The sequence below is a fragment of the Rhipicephalus microplus genome, chromosome 1 (genome assembly GCF_043290135.1).
Source record: "Rhipicephalus microplus isolate Deutch F79 chromosome 1, USDA_Rmic, whole genome shotgun sequence".
NCBI classification, from domain to species: Eukaryota; Metazoa; Arthropoda; class Arachnida; order Ixodida; family Ixodidae; genus Rhipicephalus; species Rhipicephalus microplus.
The window spans coordinates 70,384,860-70,400,481 of NC_134700.1; the positions used below are offsets into that span (position 1 = coordinate 70,384,860).

General features: G+C 44.5%; 1 protein-coding gene across 1 annotated transcript in view; it reads left to right on the forward strand.

Moving 5' to 3' along the window:
* Positions 1-312: 312 nt before the first annotated feature.
* The window catches only part of LOC142765391 (uncharacterized), a 69,276-nt gene continuing 53,966 nt past the window's right edge, over positions 313-15,622 (forward strand). The window contains exons 1-3 of the mRNA XM_075866291.1: positions 313-384; positions 1,469-1,538; positions 3,287-3,375. Coding sequence (XP_075722406.1) covers positions 340-384; positions 1,469-1,538; positions 3,287-3,375 — 204 coding nt within the window. The 5' untranslated portion in view covers positions 313-339. The remainder of the gene's footprint in view (positions 385-1,468; positions 1,539-3,286; positions 3,376-15,622) is intronic.

The following is a 15,622-nucleotide window of genomic DNA, read 5'->3' on the forward strand; positions in this document are numbered from 1 at the left end:
CCAGCAGAAAAATAATCATGAAAGTGGAGAGCTGCATTGGTTTGCTTGTTGCCTTGCGGACGCGTAGCGGGCTCTTTGCTGTGGGCGAAAGGATTCACAGTGATTCCTTTTTTTTTCACGGCAAGGTCAAGGCATGCGTCGCGAACATATGCAAGGCTAAGAGTTGAGCAGTTTTTTTTTCTTTTTTTTAACTTGCCGCTTTCAGTTCATTGCTGTTAGCTTTGTTATCGCCCGTATTTGGGAGGCGTATTTAGGAAAGAAACAAATCAAACAAGCTGATACTAGGGGACGAAGAAGAAGAAGAAGCAGTAAGCCTGTACTTGGAGCCCGCAAGCAAGTATGGTCAGCGACAAAGACCTCAAGAAGATAGCCGTTGTATACTCCGTGAGTATGCGAATTGATCGCCACAAGGCTGCGTAGTCACTGAGTGAAATAAATAGCTTTATTTACCATTATAATAGCAACGAATGTGTGAAACTTTCAGTATCTTATCGGACATACTAAGCGGCTCACTTCAAATGCTGTTTGAGTACTCAAATTCACGCAAACTGAAGAGCTTTGGAGAGGTAACTAAACGCGCACCAAACTGTTATGCTGGCTATAGTTGGCGAACGGCGCACTTGTCTAACTGGGAGCTGTCGCGAGTGGTCTCGCCCTCTGTTTACTTGCAGTGAATAAGCCGAGGCCACAGCTTTGCACATGCTGTGTTTTCGTCGCAAAGTTTTTGTTGGAATCATAGCGCGAATGTATCATCGGTCACTGCGGCATCTATGTCTTCTGGCGCCAGCATTTTGGTTGAGTTAATGGCCAGGTTTATGGTAAAGGAGTCCGATGCTAACGTTAATTCGTATATTAGAGCTCAACTTGTTTCTGTCACATTTATTGAATCACATTTTCAAATAATATTGTTTTTCAGGCAGGTATATGGTGCTATGCTTCAGATAAGGATTTAGAAACAGGCCGCAATAGATTTTTTATATGATTGGGCCTACTTCCCACTTTTCATCGTCATCAAAATGTAGCGTCATCAATAAATAAACGCAATAAGCATTACTCGTGCAAGTATTTTGTTTGCAAACGTAGGGGGCACATGGCTGGCATTTGGCAAACGTTTCAAGTCACGCAGTCAGTCCGTCAGTCGGTCGATCGATCAAAGTCAAAGTCATATTCAATCAATCAATCAATCAATTAATATGAATCACACAGTCAAATCAATCCAATACAAACACGTGATAAATATTAAAATTGGGTATGCTGCCTAATCGCGTTAACCATAACTTAATTTCCGAAATTTCCTTCTTGCCGTTAGGCAACCGAAAGGACCGTATCATGGTTGTATGGGGGACCCATTCGAGCGCACCTATCTGCCAATGTAATTCTTTCTTCTCCAGTTTCCATTTGAATATCTCAATACCCTTCTGTATGAAAGCACCAATGAGACAAAGAAATATGTTTTTCTTCTGTTTAGTTGACACAAGCTCTGCTATGTTGCAATTACATCATCTTCGGCTACAGAAGCAAGTACGGAAATGTCAGGAGTGAGTATTTGAAGTAGATTGTGAGCGCGCTTGTCTTAACAACCAGCAATAATGTTTTTCATCAATGTATCAGCTGATTTTTGTATCCACGATTTCCAGCGAGAGTTCGAGTGTTCATTAGGCTCGTATACCTGTCCTAAAAACACGAAAAATTTGAGCACACGAAAGCACATCCACTTTCCCGTTAACTTCTCGGCTGTCCCAGTCACTAAAATCAGGATTAGTGGTTTAACATGCAAATCAGCCCACGAAGAATGAGTTCTTAATGATAACACTGTATTTTTTGTACATTTCACATTTTTATTGTAATTCCTCCATAGTTAGCGAATATTTATTCAATAAAGTCACGCATTTACGTAAGCATGCAAACTAGTCAACTACTTCATTTCTGCAGTATGAGGAGAAAGACGTTTGAATGAATTGTATAATGCTTAGCACGCTTAACACCATAACCGTACATAATCTGCGGCAAGTGGGCTTCATATGCATGATCCCACTGAGGCCAAGAGTGGGAGCCATGTGACGCAAACGTTTCACTTTTTTTTATCACACTATGTACAATTGGTGTTCTCAGCGCACAGCAGTGGCCCGTATGCCATTGGCTTCCGATATAATTTGAACATATAAGAAGTGCTCATTTAATGTAAAATACTGCATATTGTCCGGTAAAATATAATTTACCATTCATATGGGACTTAACAAGCAAAATGTATTAGCTACACTCCAAAGAGACGGAAATGGCCAATGTCCTAGCTGCACTCATGTTCTGTAGACAATGTGACACATTACGGAACCACATACGCCCTACTCGAATCAGGTTCTTGTGGTTTTACCTGTGCCGTATTGTATACAAAATTATATATCAACTTCAAAAAATAAACAAGTCAGCTTGAGAGCCCTGCTGAACTCCAACTTTGTGTTTATTGATCGTACTGTATTAAGAGAAATTTTATGCGTTGTAACATTGTGAAATAGCTTGTTTTTCTGAGCAACATTAGCCATGGCGCCGAACACAGGGGAATGAATGTCGAAAAAATTTCAGCACATCGACGAAGTTATTGATGATAAATGGAGCATCCATTCATCTGTCCGTTTGCCCGCCCGCCCGCCCGCCGCCGTTCGCCCGCCTGCCTGCCTTGCCTGCCCTGCCTGCCCTGCCTGCCCTGCCTGCCCTGCCTGCCCTGCCTGCCCTGCCTGCCCTGCCCTGCCCTGCCCTGCCCTGCCTGCCTGCCTGCCTGCCTGCCTGCCTGCCTGCCTGCCTGCCTGCCTTGCCTGCCTTGCCTGCCTTGCCTTGCCTTGCCTTGCCTTGTCTGTCTGTCTGTCTGTCTGTCTGTCTGTCTGTCTGTCTGTCTGTCTGCCTGCCTGCCTGCCTGCCTGCCTGTCTGTCTGTCTGTCTGTCTGTCTGTCTGTCTGTCTGTCTGTCTTTCTGTCTGTCTGTCTGTCTGTCTGTGCGATACTAAAACTAGCACCTTCTCACTGATACCACAAACGGCGTCTTGTGATAATTTTTACAAAGACATATACACACAACGTCATATCTTGAGCCATTCATAAACTAGACTTGGCTACATACACAGTACATACAAATGGAGAAAAGAATGACCCACACCCTAACGAGCTTTTTCTTAAATATGTATGGGTTTAACAACACTACAATGCACTAAATGGACACAAAAAACTCCTTTCGTCTCAGCAATATATTCAATAATGGGATGAAACTAAATGGGACACTGTGTGACTGTTCGCAGATTACATGTTATACTTCGACATTTTCTTCGGCACGGAGTGCTTCCTAAACAGCTGTACAGGAGTCATACTCTTCAGTGGCATGCAAAAGGTACGAGTTGACTGCGGTTATTTGCAGTGATCTGCGAATACTGCTGAAAGCTTACGTTTCTCTCTATTGAAGGAGTACTGCATTACGTTTCATAGTCATCAAATGGCATCATATGTTGATTTTAGTGTCTCAAGAACCAACTGTAGTACCGTTCTTAGAATTATTAGGTAGAAGCACTGTCAGAAATTTGTTGCGAGTTTTGATCGCTTTGTTTGTCATTTCGCACCCGCGAGCACGTGATGACAAGAGTTCAAGAAGCAAAGAACGTTGTTTAGTGTGCATCACACAATTGAGTGCTTTTTGTTCAATCTTTGGCTTACCTTGAATGCGATTGCAATTGCGCTGGTGCAATTCTATACTGTGTGTTATCCAGCCCTGTGAGCAGCTCGGGCACATCGCGACAAGCCGCGGCAGCCATGGTAACTATGCACCTCGCGATGTTCAAATCAGTGATTGACCGGGGACTTCATGTTTATGGCGAGGTTATTTGGTTTTGTGGCATCATTTACCGAAGGTAGAGAAGTGGCTAATCGCTGACTTTCAAGATTACTTATATACATAATGAAGGAAGAGCTCTAATATATCGCTCACATGTTAGAAACAACGTCGAGTATCAATTGACAGCGTTTGCTGGCAATATTAAAGGGTGTTGCAGGGCAGCATCAACAGCAAACGCGTAGTATTTTCTGAAACAAAGTTGCTGAAAATGCGAGTGCTTCATATGACACTACGCCACCAAAATTGCTTCGGCATAATTTCTGTTCAGGAAAACGCAGCCCAGCAAAGCACATGAGTCGCCTTCGTTTCTGGTAGAATTGCGTGAATTCACTCTGTCTTCCCTAAAAATTAAGTAAAGAAAAACTAAAAGTCAAAGCAAATGAAAATCTGACTTATTAGGTTCACGATGTACATGTCGAAGAAGCTTTTGTTTCCCGTAAATCGCAAAACAGTGAAAACTACAGAACTATGACAGGGTTCTTGAATGCATACACTGCGCAGCCATTAATGCTTTTCTTGCTCTCATGCCAGCTACTGATAGACGAATGGATTTTAATACCACAAAACAGCAACCAAACTTACAAGTATCTAATCACAACAATGTTTAAAAATGCACTTAAAGCAATATACAAGAACCCTTCTCTTACGCTTACTTAAAGGGGCCTTGCCACAGATTATTTATTGATTCACTTACAACACACTGCATGCCCACATGGGCCCTGGCAGGAGTGCCAAAATTACAAAATAAACAGATAACCAAAAAGGCAAAAAATGAACACGTACACACACACGTTTCAAATCAGCGTTATACATTACAATGTAATGAGGTCTAACATTCCAACTGAATTAATCAACGATAATGGCAGTGAATTCCATTCGGTAATAGTGCGAGGAAAAAAATTGAAGGTGTAAGTTATTTTTTTGATATGGAGCTAAGGACTTAGAGTGATGATGTCTGGTTCGTCTTGTTGCTTACGGTCGTAAATATAGAGAAGGTTGAAACGAGAGTTTGTTGTTTCTGACGAAAAAGTTCAAATCTGAGTAATTGATTGATTGATATATGGTGTTTAACGTCCCAAAACCACGATATGATTATGAGAGACGCCGTAGTGGAGGGCTCCGGAAATTTCGACCACCTGGGGTTCTTTAACGAGCACCCAAATCTGAGCACACGGGCCTACAACATTTCCGCCTCTATCAGAATTGCAGCCGCCGCAGCCGGGATTTAACTCGCGACCTGCGGGTAAGCAGCCGATTACCTTAGCCACTAGACCACTGCGGTGGGGCTCAAATCTGAGTATCTTACGTCGTAATTTCAAAGTTTGTATACCATGAGTGTCCATGAGAGCTGTTGGTGAGTCGGTACTAGGAATTTAAAAACAAATAAACATAACAGCCTTGCGCCGAACCATTTCAAGTGCATAAATATTGTTGTTGGGGGGAGGATCACGGACGGTACAAGCGTATTCCTACTTAGGCCTGAGTATTGCTTTCTATACATGAAGTTTGGTTTCTGGGGGCGCCCGTTATAGTTTATGTCGTAGTATATAATTCTTCCCAAACGAAGAAGCACCTATGTTACTAAAGTGAGCATTCTAACTGGCGTTAATAATTATGGTCACTGCCAAATATTTATATTCATTCACCTGAGGTTTTGTTGGGAGACTGTACGAAAATAACCGCCTATGTATTTTTTGTTACATGCAAGCATGCTGTTTTTCTTTCAGTTAGCTTCATTTCCAATTGTTTGCGGCACAATTGAACGTTATGAAGGTTAGTAATTAAAAGTATCCTGGTCTTCTAAAAAAACTTATGATCTTATATTAAGCCATCCGCAAATTTTCGAACTGACCTGGCCCTGTGAGAACCGCAGTGGTTTAACTAAAAAAAATTGGGAACAAGAGTGGTCCAAGTACACTAACTTGCGGTACTCTCGAAGTGACCGGCGAAACAACGCTAGTGAAAATCGTTATAAAAACCACAGAAATCCAGTTAAGGTTAAAAGAGTGCGCACAGTGCAATTTAGTTTGCAGAGTAACTTTGCACGTGAGACAAGTTTAAACGCTTTCCAAAAACACAAAAAATGCCAGTTTGGCCAAGTTTGTCAAGAAAGCTTGCGAACTGAATTACTGTGGTTGGTAGTGTCACGGTAAAAAAAGCCCTGGTGAGCCCATGCTGAAATTAAGAAAGGGTGTTGTCTGTTACGAGTTTAGTTATGTAATCAGCAACAATATGTTCTAGCATCGTACAGCATGAGCAAGTTACGGAGATTGGCTGATAGTTCTTAATCAGTGCAGTTCTCATCTTTTGTGTACGGGCACCACGCATGCCATTTGTCAGTGAATTGGCAGATCTGATGATGATAAACGAGCACAAAAATATACGGGAGAAAAGAGCGAGTGCTTCACAATATTGCCAAAGAATGCAATTGGAAGGTCATCAGGGTCAGGTGATGCTTTTGTCTTTAGGTTAGGAAGATGTGAAAATTGAGTATAGCCCGTTGCCATCGTGCGGGCTTTGCCGTCTACTTCTGCCATTCTCATGTCCTGACATGACTCTCCCCTTTCACGTGGTCTGTCGTGCTGGGGGAACGAGGAGTGATGGTTAACCCGTCTTGTCCGGTATAGAGGATGGCCACTGTGGCGACGCGCGCGAATTCTCGCGGGAAGTTTTACGCACGCTCATTGGGAGAGAGATCTCCGCAGGACGACTTAGGTTGGGTGAGCACGCATTTCTTTTCCGTTTGTCGCCTTCTGTTGTTTGGGGCTCGTCGGACATCGCCTCCGGCACCTGGCGGTGGTGGCGAACGTGCACCTTCTGTTAGCCATTTCAAAAACTGGGCCAAAGGGCAGTGCGGTGTCCTTGTGCGCGGTCAAACTACGCCGACCCGTATCTCTGGTAAGCCAATGCGAGCGGAGTTACGCCCTCGCTCCAGTGACCGGGGCCTTTGTCCCGGGGTCACCGTTACTTTTGCCCACGGAGGCGTGCTCAGAGCACCCTGCGTAGTATTTCTCGCCCAGATTGTGGATAAACTTATTTGCCTTCCCGCTGCCCTTGTTTCAACGGGCTCTGTACTGCGTTTTTGGCTTTGCCGTAAGGAATAAGAGTGCTGCGACTTTGACCAGTACCATGTGGCGACGGTTCACGCGTGCCCTGCGACTTGCTAAGACCAGACTTGTGCTAGTGGCCGTAATTCTTCGGGATACGCCTACACTACAGAGCATAGCAACAAACTTTAGAGCAATACAATATCTTCGTAATCTGCGCTAGATACATGGTTAAGACTATCCGCTTACGTGAAATGTAAAATACACTGTCAAAATACCCATCAGAATGTTTCGAAATATCCTCTGTGTTAACAATACAAATACTATTGGTTTTAATATTGGTGACACATTATACACATTAGAATGTTTCGCAATAGTCTCCGTGTTATCAATACGAATACTAATGGTTTTAGTCTTGGTAACACATTTTTTTAGGTTCAAGAAATCCCAAAATCCTGTAGCGCATTTGTACAGCAATTTTTAAACTATGTTGAAAACACTGCGATTTGCAACGTTTCAATGTTTCACTAAAGAGAATATGAGCTGTAGTAATATTGTCTGTGGATGGTCTTCCTGTTCTAAGGCGCTTAAGCTTTATTTTTAGGTGCAAGACATTCCTGATTATGCAGTTATTCGGTACTTACTTGGTAGATATGAAGTTATCCAGATAATGAGTACAGATTTCTCTAAATTGAACAAAAAGATTAGCATCTGACCCTTGAAAGTTGTTAAACATTACTTCTAGATAATTCAAAACGCTCTCAACTCTATCGTAAGAAAATTATTTCGTGAAAGCAATATTATAGGGAGCAGTACACAGTTTTTCAGTGCTAAGTGATTACAAAACCACAGATTGATCAGAAATTCGGGATTCACAGAGACTAAAAAGTTTTCAATAGACCTGGCAACAAAAACAAGATCGATAATTGAAAAGGATGCATCGCAAACTAACGTAGGCGGAGTCACTACTTGTAGCACATTCTGGTTTAACATATTATCAAGTAAAGGTCCAACATCCATACATCAACCAGTATTTCAAAAGGGATAGTGCCAGTCAATAGAAGGTAAAATAAAGCCTCTTGCAATGATTACTTCGTCACATGCAAATGACCGTAATTGGTTGCATAGATGATTCAGAAGACGAGATGTTGCGTCGGGAGGTTGATAAACTGCAGACAACAAAAACGCGCGCCCTTAGCTGGAAACATTTACAGTAGCATGTTTGGGCTTACCTATTTGACGTACGAATGGCGCCCCCATTCCGCATTTTATACAAGCAAGCAGCCAGACCGCCGCCTCTATAGTAGGGCGTTCACGGCAAATTAGTTGATATGACGGCGGGAAAACATCGGTATTAACAACGCCATCTCAAAACCCTAATTATGGACGCAAACGCTGGAGCATGGTCAGAAAATGCTGCAGATCGATAGTCGAGGCTCCTCACAACATGGAAGCCAAGTGCAATTCCGCCAGCACCTGGCCTGGAACATCAATTTCTAAAAGTCAGCTCGAAATTGCTTTTTATTATCTCAAAATAGGACGCCATTAGCTGAAAAATGGCAGATCCCATGTACCATGGGAACTAATTATAGTCGAAGCTTGAACAAGGAAGCACGACATATTACTTTGAAATCAGCACAACGTTGCGAAGCGGTGGCAAATAAAGCTCTCCATGACTTCCATATCATGATTGTCACGTTTGGGTCTTGCATTTGAGTTTGTCGTTCATTGAGGTTACGTGATACCAAGTTTTATATATGCATAGCTAGCAAAATGGCTGCGAAAACGCTATGAGCGTAGCATGTAGTCATGTTTTACATGATTTCCATGCCATGATTGTCCTGTTTAGACGTGTCATTTACCTTCGTCCTCTATTCACGTCACGTATTACCAGTGTCAATATAGATAAAGTTATAAAATGGCCACCAGCGCGCTCTAAGCTTAGCATGTAGTCACATGACCCACATGTCATGATTATTATGTTTTGAAGTGTCTTTTAGCTTCGTCGTCTATTCACGACACGTGATACCAAATTTAGTATATGTGTAGCTATCGAAACGGCCGCGAGCCCGCTATGAGCGTAGCATGTGGTCATGTTTTACATGACACGAGTCTCATGTTTATCATTTTTGAACGTGTCATTTACTTTAGTTAACTGTTCGCGTCACCTAATACAAAGTTTGGTATATCTGAAGCTAGCGGAACGACCACGAGCGCATCATGAGAGTGGCTTGTTGTCATGGCTTTCATGGCGCATGTCGTGCTTTCCATGTTAGGGTCTTTCAGTTATGTTCGCATGCAGTCATGTCACAATTTACCAGTTTTGCAACATGCCATGTGAACAAAACCACCGCAAGAGCTGCAGGACCATGAAATGTAAATCATGACGTTTATGACGTATATGTAATGATTTTGATGTTATGAATAATCAAATATGTTCTTCATGCATTCATGGTACTTTCTTCATGTATTCATGCCATACCAAGTTTGGTATCAATACCATTATCGAAACGGCCAGGAGAGCTTAAAGTCATTGGCAGATAGATAAATAGATAGATAGATAGATAGATAGATAAATAGATAGATAGAGAGATAGATAGATAGATAGATAGATAGATAGATAGATAGATAGATAGATAGATAGATAGATAGATAGATAGATAGATAGATAGATAGATACGCTCAAAGTCGCCGAAATTCGCCGAAAAGCCATGACTTCTGCACGCGTGTGTGCACAAGCCGTGGCTTTGAAGAAGGGGAAAAAGAGATGCTAAAGGTGCCAAGCTGTGTGTTAAGATTACTTTCTTGCCCCATGCCTTCTCTTTCTGCTTACCTTCCAGCGCTTTCGTCGGGAGGAGAGGAGAAAAGACATGATAGCAGCGTGTGACAAGTTTTCGTAACGCTGCACGTAGAGAATGCGTTCTAAACATTTTTGCAGCAGTGAAATCATAAGGTAATAAGCTTTTTTAGTGACTCCATTCTATTGCTACTTGAAAAAGAGTTGCAGGGCTTCTTTAAAACTTCGAATAAGTTTTAGCAACAAAGTGAAGTAATTGTAGATTATGACAAAAACATCGCATTGCGCATAATATTAAGAGGCCGACTAATTACACATTGACGGAAACCCCCTTTTGACAAATCTTTTTTATTTAAGATCCCTATATATACCGCCATAAAACAAAATAAATAAAATAAAAAACAAAAGGATGGCTGATCCCACGTACAGTGGGAGCCGATTTTAGGCGAAGCACGAATGGGAAAGTCTGATAAGTCGCTTTAAAATCAGCACAACGTTACGAGGTGGAGGTAAATGATGCTGTGCATGACTTCCATGTCATGATTATCATATTTGGATGTGTAGTTTACCTTCGTAATCTATTGACGTCACGTGATATCTAATTTAGTATATGTGGAGCTAGTGAAACGCTCGCGAGCACGATACGAGCGTGGTATGTTGTAATGTTCTTACATGACCAGCCATATACTTCGCCATCCATCGACGTCACGTAACACCAAATTTGGTATACGTGGAGCTAGCAAAACGGCCGTGAGCGCATCATGAAGGCCCCATTATACCTCTATGTAGCGTTGACGCCCGTGCACGCTAGGCACAGTGACGCTACATTAGCAAAACGCGAGCACTCTATAGTCTGACGCCAGGCGTGACCGGCGCGACCAGCGTCCGTCGGCATGGCCAGATGGCAAGTGGCGCGAAATGCGACATGCTGCATTTCGTGCCTATGCGTTACCCAGGTAACACTGCGTCTCCCTCTTTTCGTGAAGGAAGGCCGCCGGACGTGCTGAAACGGGCATGCGTCAAAGCAACGCAGCGCAACAAGCGTCTGCCAGTATATGGCAGTACCGGTGCCTGGCGTGACAACGCCGGCGTGACGCAATGAAGTGAACGCCGGCGAGCACGCTCACCATGTCACGTCAAAATGAATGACATGATATATATTTCATGGTCCTGGAGCTCTAGCGGTGGTTTCGTTCGCATGGCATGTTGCATAAATGGTATGGTAAGACATGATTGCATGGTGAACTCAAGCGACAGACTCTAACATGAAAATCTTGGCATGCGTGTCATGTAACAACATGACAACATGGCACGCTCATGATGCGCTCCCGGCTGTTTTGCTGGCGTCACATATACCAAACTGGGTATTACGGTACGTGAATGGATGACGAAGGTATGTGGCTGTTGCAAACATGATAATAACGAGATGCGTGTCATGTAGTGACATGACTACATGCCATGCTAATGATACGCTGGCGGCCGTTTCGCTAGCTTCACTTATACCAAATTAGGTACTATGGTACATGAAGGGATGACGAAGGTATGATAATGATGCGAGCATGATAAGCATGAAAGGCGCGTCATGCAACAACATGACTACATGCTATGCTCATGATGCACTCGCAGCCGTTTCGCTACCTTCACATGTACGAAACTTGGTATTACTCGACGCGAACGGACGACATAGGTAAATGACACATACAAACATGGTAATTACGACATGCGTGTCATACAACAACATGACTACAATCCACAGTCATTATGCGCTCACGGCCGATTCGCTAGCTTCCTGTATGCCAAATTTGGTATTATGTGACGTCAATGGATGGCAAAAATATGTGACTGGTGCAAACATGATAATCATGAAATAGGTTCCATGTGAGAACATGACTACTTGCCCTAGTCAAGGCGCCAATACATTTTGACGTGACACAGTGCGCGTGCTCGCCGGCGTTCATTTCTACATGTGACGCCGGCGTTGCGATGCCAAGCGCCGCCTGCCATATCCTCGCAGGCGCGCGCCGCACTGCGTTGCTTTGACGCATGCGCGTTTCAGCGCGTCCGGCGTCGCTCCATCACGAAAAGAGAGAAGGATCAGGATACAACTTTATTTGAAAAAAAAATTTAAGTATATGTGGTTGGGCCCCTAGACGTCCGGGAGCCCCCTGGCCGACATCTCTAGGCAGGCCCGGTGCGCCAGCCACAACTGGTCGTCCAAACTAGTGACCCGAAGAGCGGCCTCCCACTAGGAAAGGGAAGGGTTAAGGATAGGGTCTACTGCCAAGGGCTTTCGGCAGTTCCACAAGCAATGGAAAAGATCAGCCCGGGGTTCCCCGCAGGTGGTGCAATGTGGTTGGTGAAGAGTGGGGTAAAATAGGTGTGCCAAATAGGGAGAAATCAATGATTTCGTCTGTAGCTGGCGCCAAACTGAACTCTGATTAGGGGTGAGGGAGAAGTGCGGGGCAGGGAAATGTCGTCTGCCGTTCCGGTAATACCTCGTAATCTCATGGTAGGTGCGGATTCCCTCTTGTGGTTTTCTCACGGGCTTGGGTGAGTGATCCCCCAGGTTCCGAATGGAAAGACCTCGGACATGTGCATGAACGCGCTCATTCCCGGGGATACACTCATGGCCAGGCACCCACGTGATAGTCACCGCATGGAGAAGTGAAGGAATGTTGCTCAGTATGCATGAGACTGTCTCTGGTGCTATGCCTTGACGGAAGTATCGATAAGCGCTCTGGGAATCAGTGCAAATTTCTGTAATGGTAGAATCTGTGGCCGCATGCACTCCAGCTAGGGCTAGTCCAACCCCCTCAGCCACGTCGGGGCGGGCGTTTCAACGGACGCGGAAATGCTAATGCGCCCGTCTTCTGTCATGGCAGCAGCCATGGCCGTTCCTTCAAGTGGGCCTACCGCAGCGTCGACATGGAGGACGTCTTCACAATTTTTGTACCTTCGTATGTAATAATCAGCGCGTGCCTTGCGTCGGCCTGGATGGCATTGTGGATTCATGTTGCGCGGCAATGGTTTGAGTTGCATGTGTGCCGCAACCCTTATTCCAATGGGCGATCATGCTTCTTCGTATTGCATCATGTCACTTGATTCAAGCCCCAGGGTTCGGAGCAGGTTTTGCCCAGTAGGTGTCCGAGAAAGGCGCAGGAGCTGATTGCTTCTCTGTGCTTCTACTATTTCTCGCACTGTATTATGCAGACCTGTCTCTAGGAGGAGAGTAGTTTTGGTGCGCATCGGCAACCTCAATGCAGTTTTAACGGCCCGCCTGATTAGACTGTTAGCCCGTTCCATTTGCTTTTGAGAGAGATGGTGATACGGAAGATGATAAGCGAGGCGACTAACCACCAAAGCCTCAACAATTTGCACGGTGTCCTTTTCAGATAGACCATGATTGTGCGACGCAATTCGGTGGATCAGTACTGAAATTTGCTTTTTCTGCTTATCAAGAATGTTCAAGGTGTAGTTTGCGTCTAAGTTTGATTGTATGTGTAGACCCAATACCCTGATTTTATGTACTCTTAGTACAGGTTGACCATGCACATGCAGGTCAATGCCTGGGTCGTTCATGCGGGGTTTAATTATAAGTAACTCCGACTTTTCTGGCGAACAGTGGAGGCCCATTCTACTAATATACCGCTCGATGACTTTGATGGCAGTTTGTAGAACGTCTTGTGCCTCCCCAATAGAGCCATAGTACACCCACAGAGTCATATCATTGGCGTAAAATGCATGCTGTAATTTAGGAATACCAGCAAGCTTTTTGGCCAATGAGGCCTAGGCTACATTGAATAAGAGTGGCGATAGGACAGCTCCCTGAGGTGTACCCCTGTTTTGGAGAGAAAAAGTGGCGGATGTAAGTGTACCTAATCTAACCTTGACGGTGTAGTTTTCCAAAAAAGCTTTGACATAAATCCTGGTCCTACGACCGCAGCCAGTTGTGGCCAATGTCCTCAGAATGTGTTCGTGACCTACATTGTCGAAAGCCTTTTGTATGTCTAATGCAAGAATGGCTCTGGTTTGGGCTGTCTGCCGCTTGGGCAGAAATAGAGTCTCTTTAACCTGCAGGAGGACATCCTGCTCCGGTAGATTGGGGCGAAAGCCAAACTGGGTATTGGGAAAGAAATTGCTAGCTTCTAAATGTGGCTGTAGTCGACGGAGAACAACACGCTCAAAAAGTTTACCTACACAGCTCGTGAGCGAGATGGGTCGTAAATTTACGAGAAGTAGTGATTTGCCTGATTTCGGAATCAGATTAATCTGTGCATGTTTCCAAACACAGGGCAGTGTGCCCTTGCTCCAGTGTTCGTTAAAGAGATCCGTGAGCTCCTGTAGAGACATGTCATCTAAGTTTCGGAGAATTTTATATGTTATACAATCCGGCCCTGGTGCAGTGTCCCGGGTAATACAAGCAAGGCATGTTTTACCTCTGCAAGCGTGATATCTGCATCCAAGTTTTCGTCCGGATCAGGGGGTGTTAAAGGGAGTTCATTCAGATCCGCCGCTCAGGGCGGCGGAATGTAAAGGTTTTTTATGTGTGTCATAATGTCTGTGCCTTTTTGCTCTTCTAGGTAAATGAGCCGTTGGGTAGCGGTGTGAATGTGGTTTTTGGTCGACGTGGGATCTAGAAAGGCCTTTAGGATGTTCCATGTACGTTTTGTGCCAAGTGTTTCTTTCAGTGTCCCACAAAAGTTTTCCCAATTGGCTTTCGCTAACTGGGTGGCATACTGTGCGGCTTCCTCTGTGACTGCAGCGAAACGTGGGCGAAGTTTGCGGTTAAGCCTCTGACGCTTCCATCGTTTACAAAGGCTTCGCTGGGCCTCCCAGAGATGGAGGAGGTGGGGGTCAACTTGAGGCACATTTGGCGTGTTCTTAATCTTTTTATCGGACCTAACAACGGCATCTTGTATCCTTTGAGTGCAGGACTCTATAGATTGCAGAGTGGTATCCTCCGTGGCGATATATGTGCGGAGTTTGTTCCAGTCAACGAGGGTCTGCATTTTAGGTCGGAAAATTTTAGAATTTGGCGTTATGACAGTTCGAATCACACGGTGGTCGCTACCTAATGTATCCGGCAGAACCTCATATGTTTTTACTATTACATGTGCACTAACCATCGTGAGGTCAGGCGTGGTATCCCTGGTGGTGCTAGTGCCTACTCGCGTTGGCACAGTAGGATCAGTAATTAAGGTAAGTGCGTGGTGCATCATGGCGCTATGTACAAGGTTACCTTTCGGTGAGTTACTTATGTAACCCCATGCGGTATGGCGTGCATTCAAGTCACCCACTATAATGCGATGTGTGGACCGCGTTTGAGCAAGAATTTCGGGTATGCCAGTGCCCTTATCTTTAGAAGTGCTATATATGTTGATTACCAAGAGTCCTTTACCCAATGTGTGGTTCGATGGGATTACCTCAATAGCAATGTACTCGGTTCCATTCTCTGATGAGCTTCTGGTAGGGGTCTGATCTATTATTGAAAGGGTTTTATGAATAAGAATAGCGGTGCGCGATGTTACCGATGCCACCTGATATCCTTGCAGAGAGAAAGGGACAGACCCCGTCTCCGGCAGAGCCACTATATGAGGTGGTTCAGCGGAGTGTTGAATGTAAGCGGCCAATTCAGAGTGTTTTTTTTCTGATGCTTCTACAGTTCCACTGCCATATGTTGATATCAGATGAATTTTGATTTCCGGATGGAGAAGGCAAGCCTTCCCTTCCGGGATTTTGTCGATTACTAGAATTTGCCATGTTGGGTCATTGTGGGAGTGGAAACTCCCGATTGTGGGCTGTTCGCCTGCGCCATGGGCTGAGAGGAAGCGGCGGCAGAGTTGCGTTGTTTATGCTTACGGGTTGGTGATGATTGAGCTTCCATAACGTACAGGTGATTAATTGC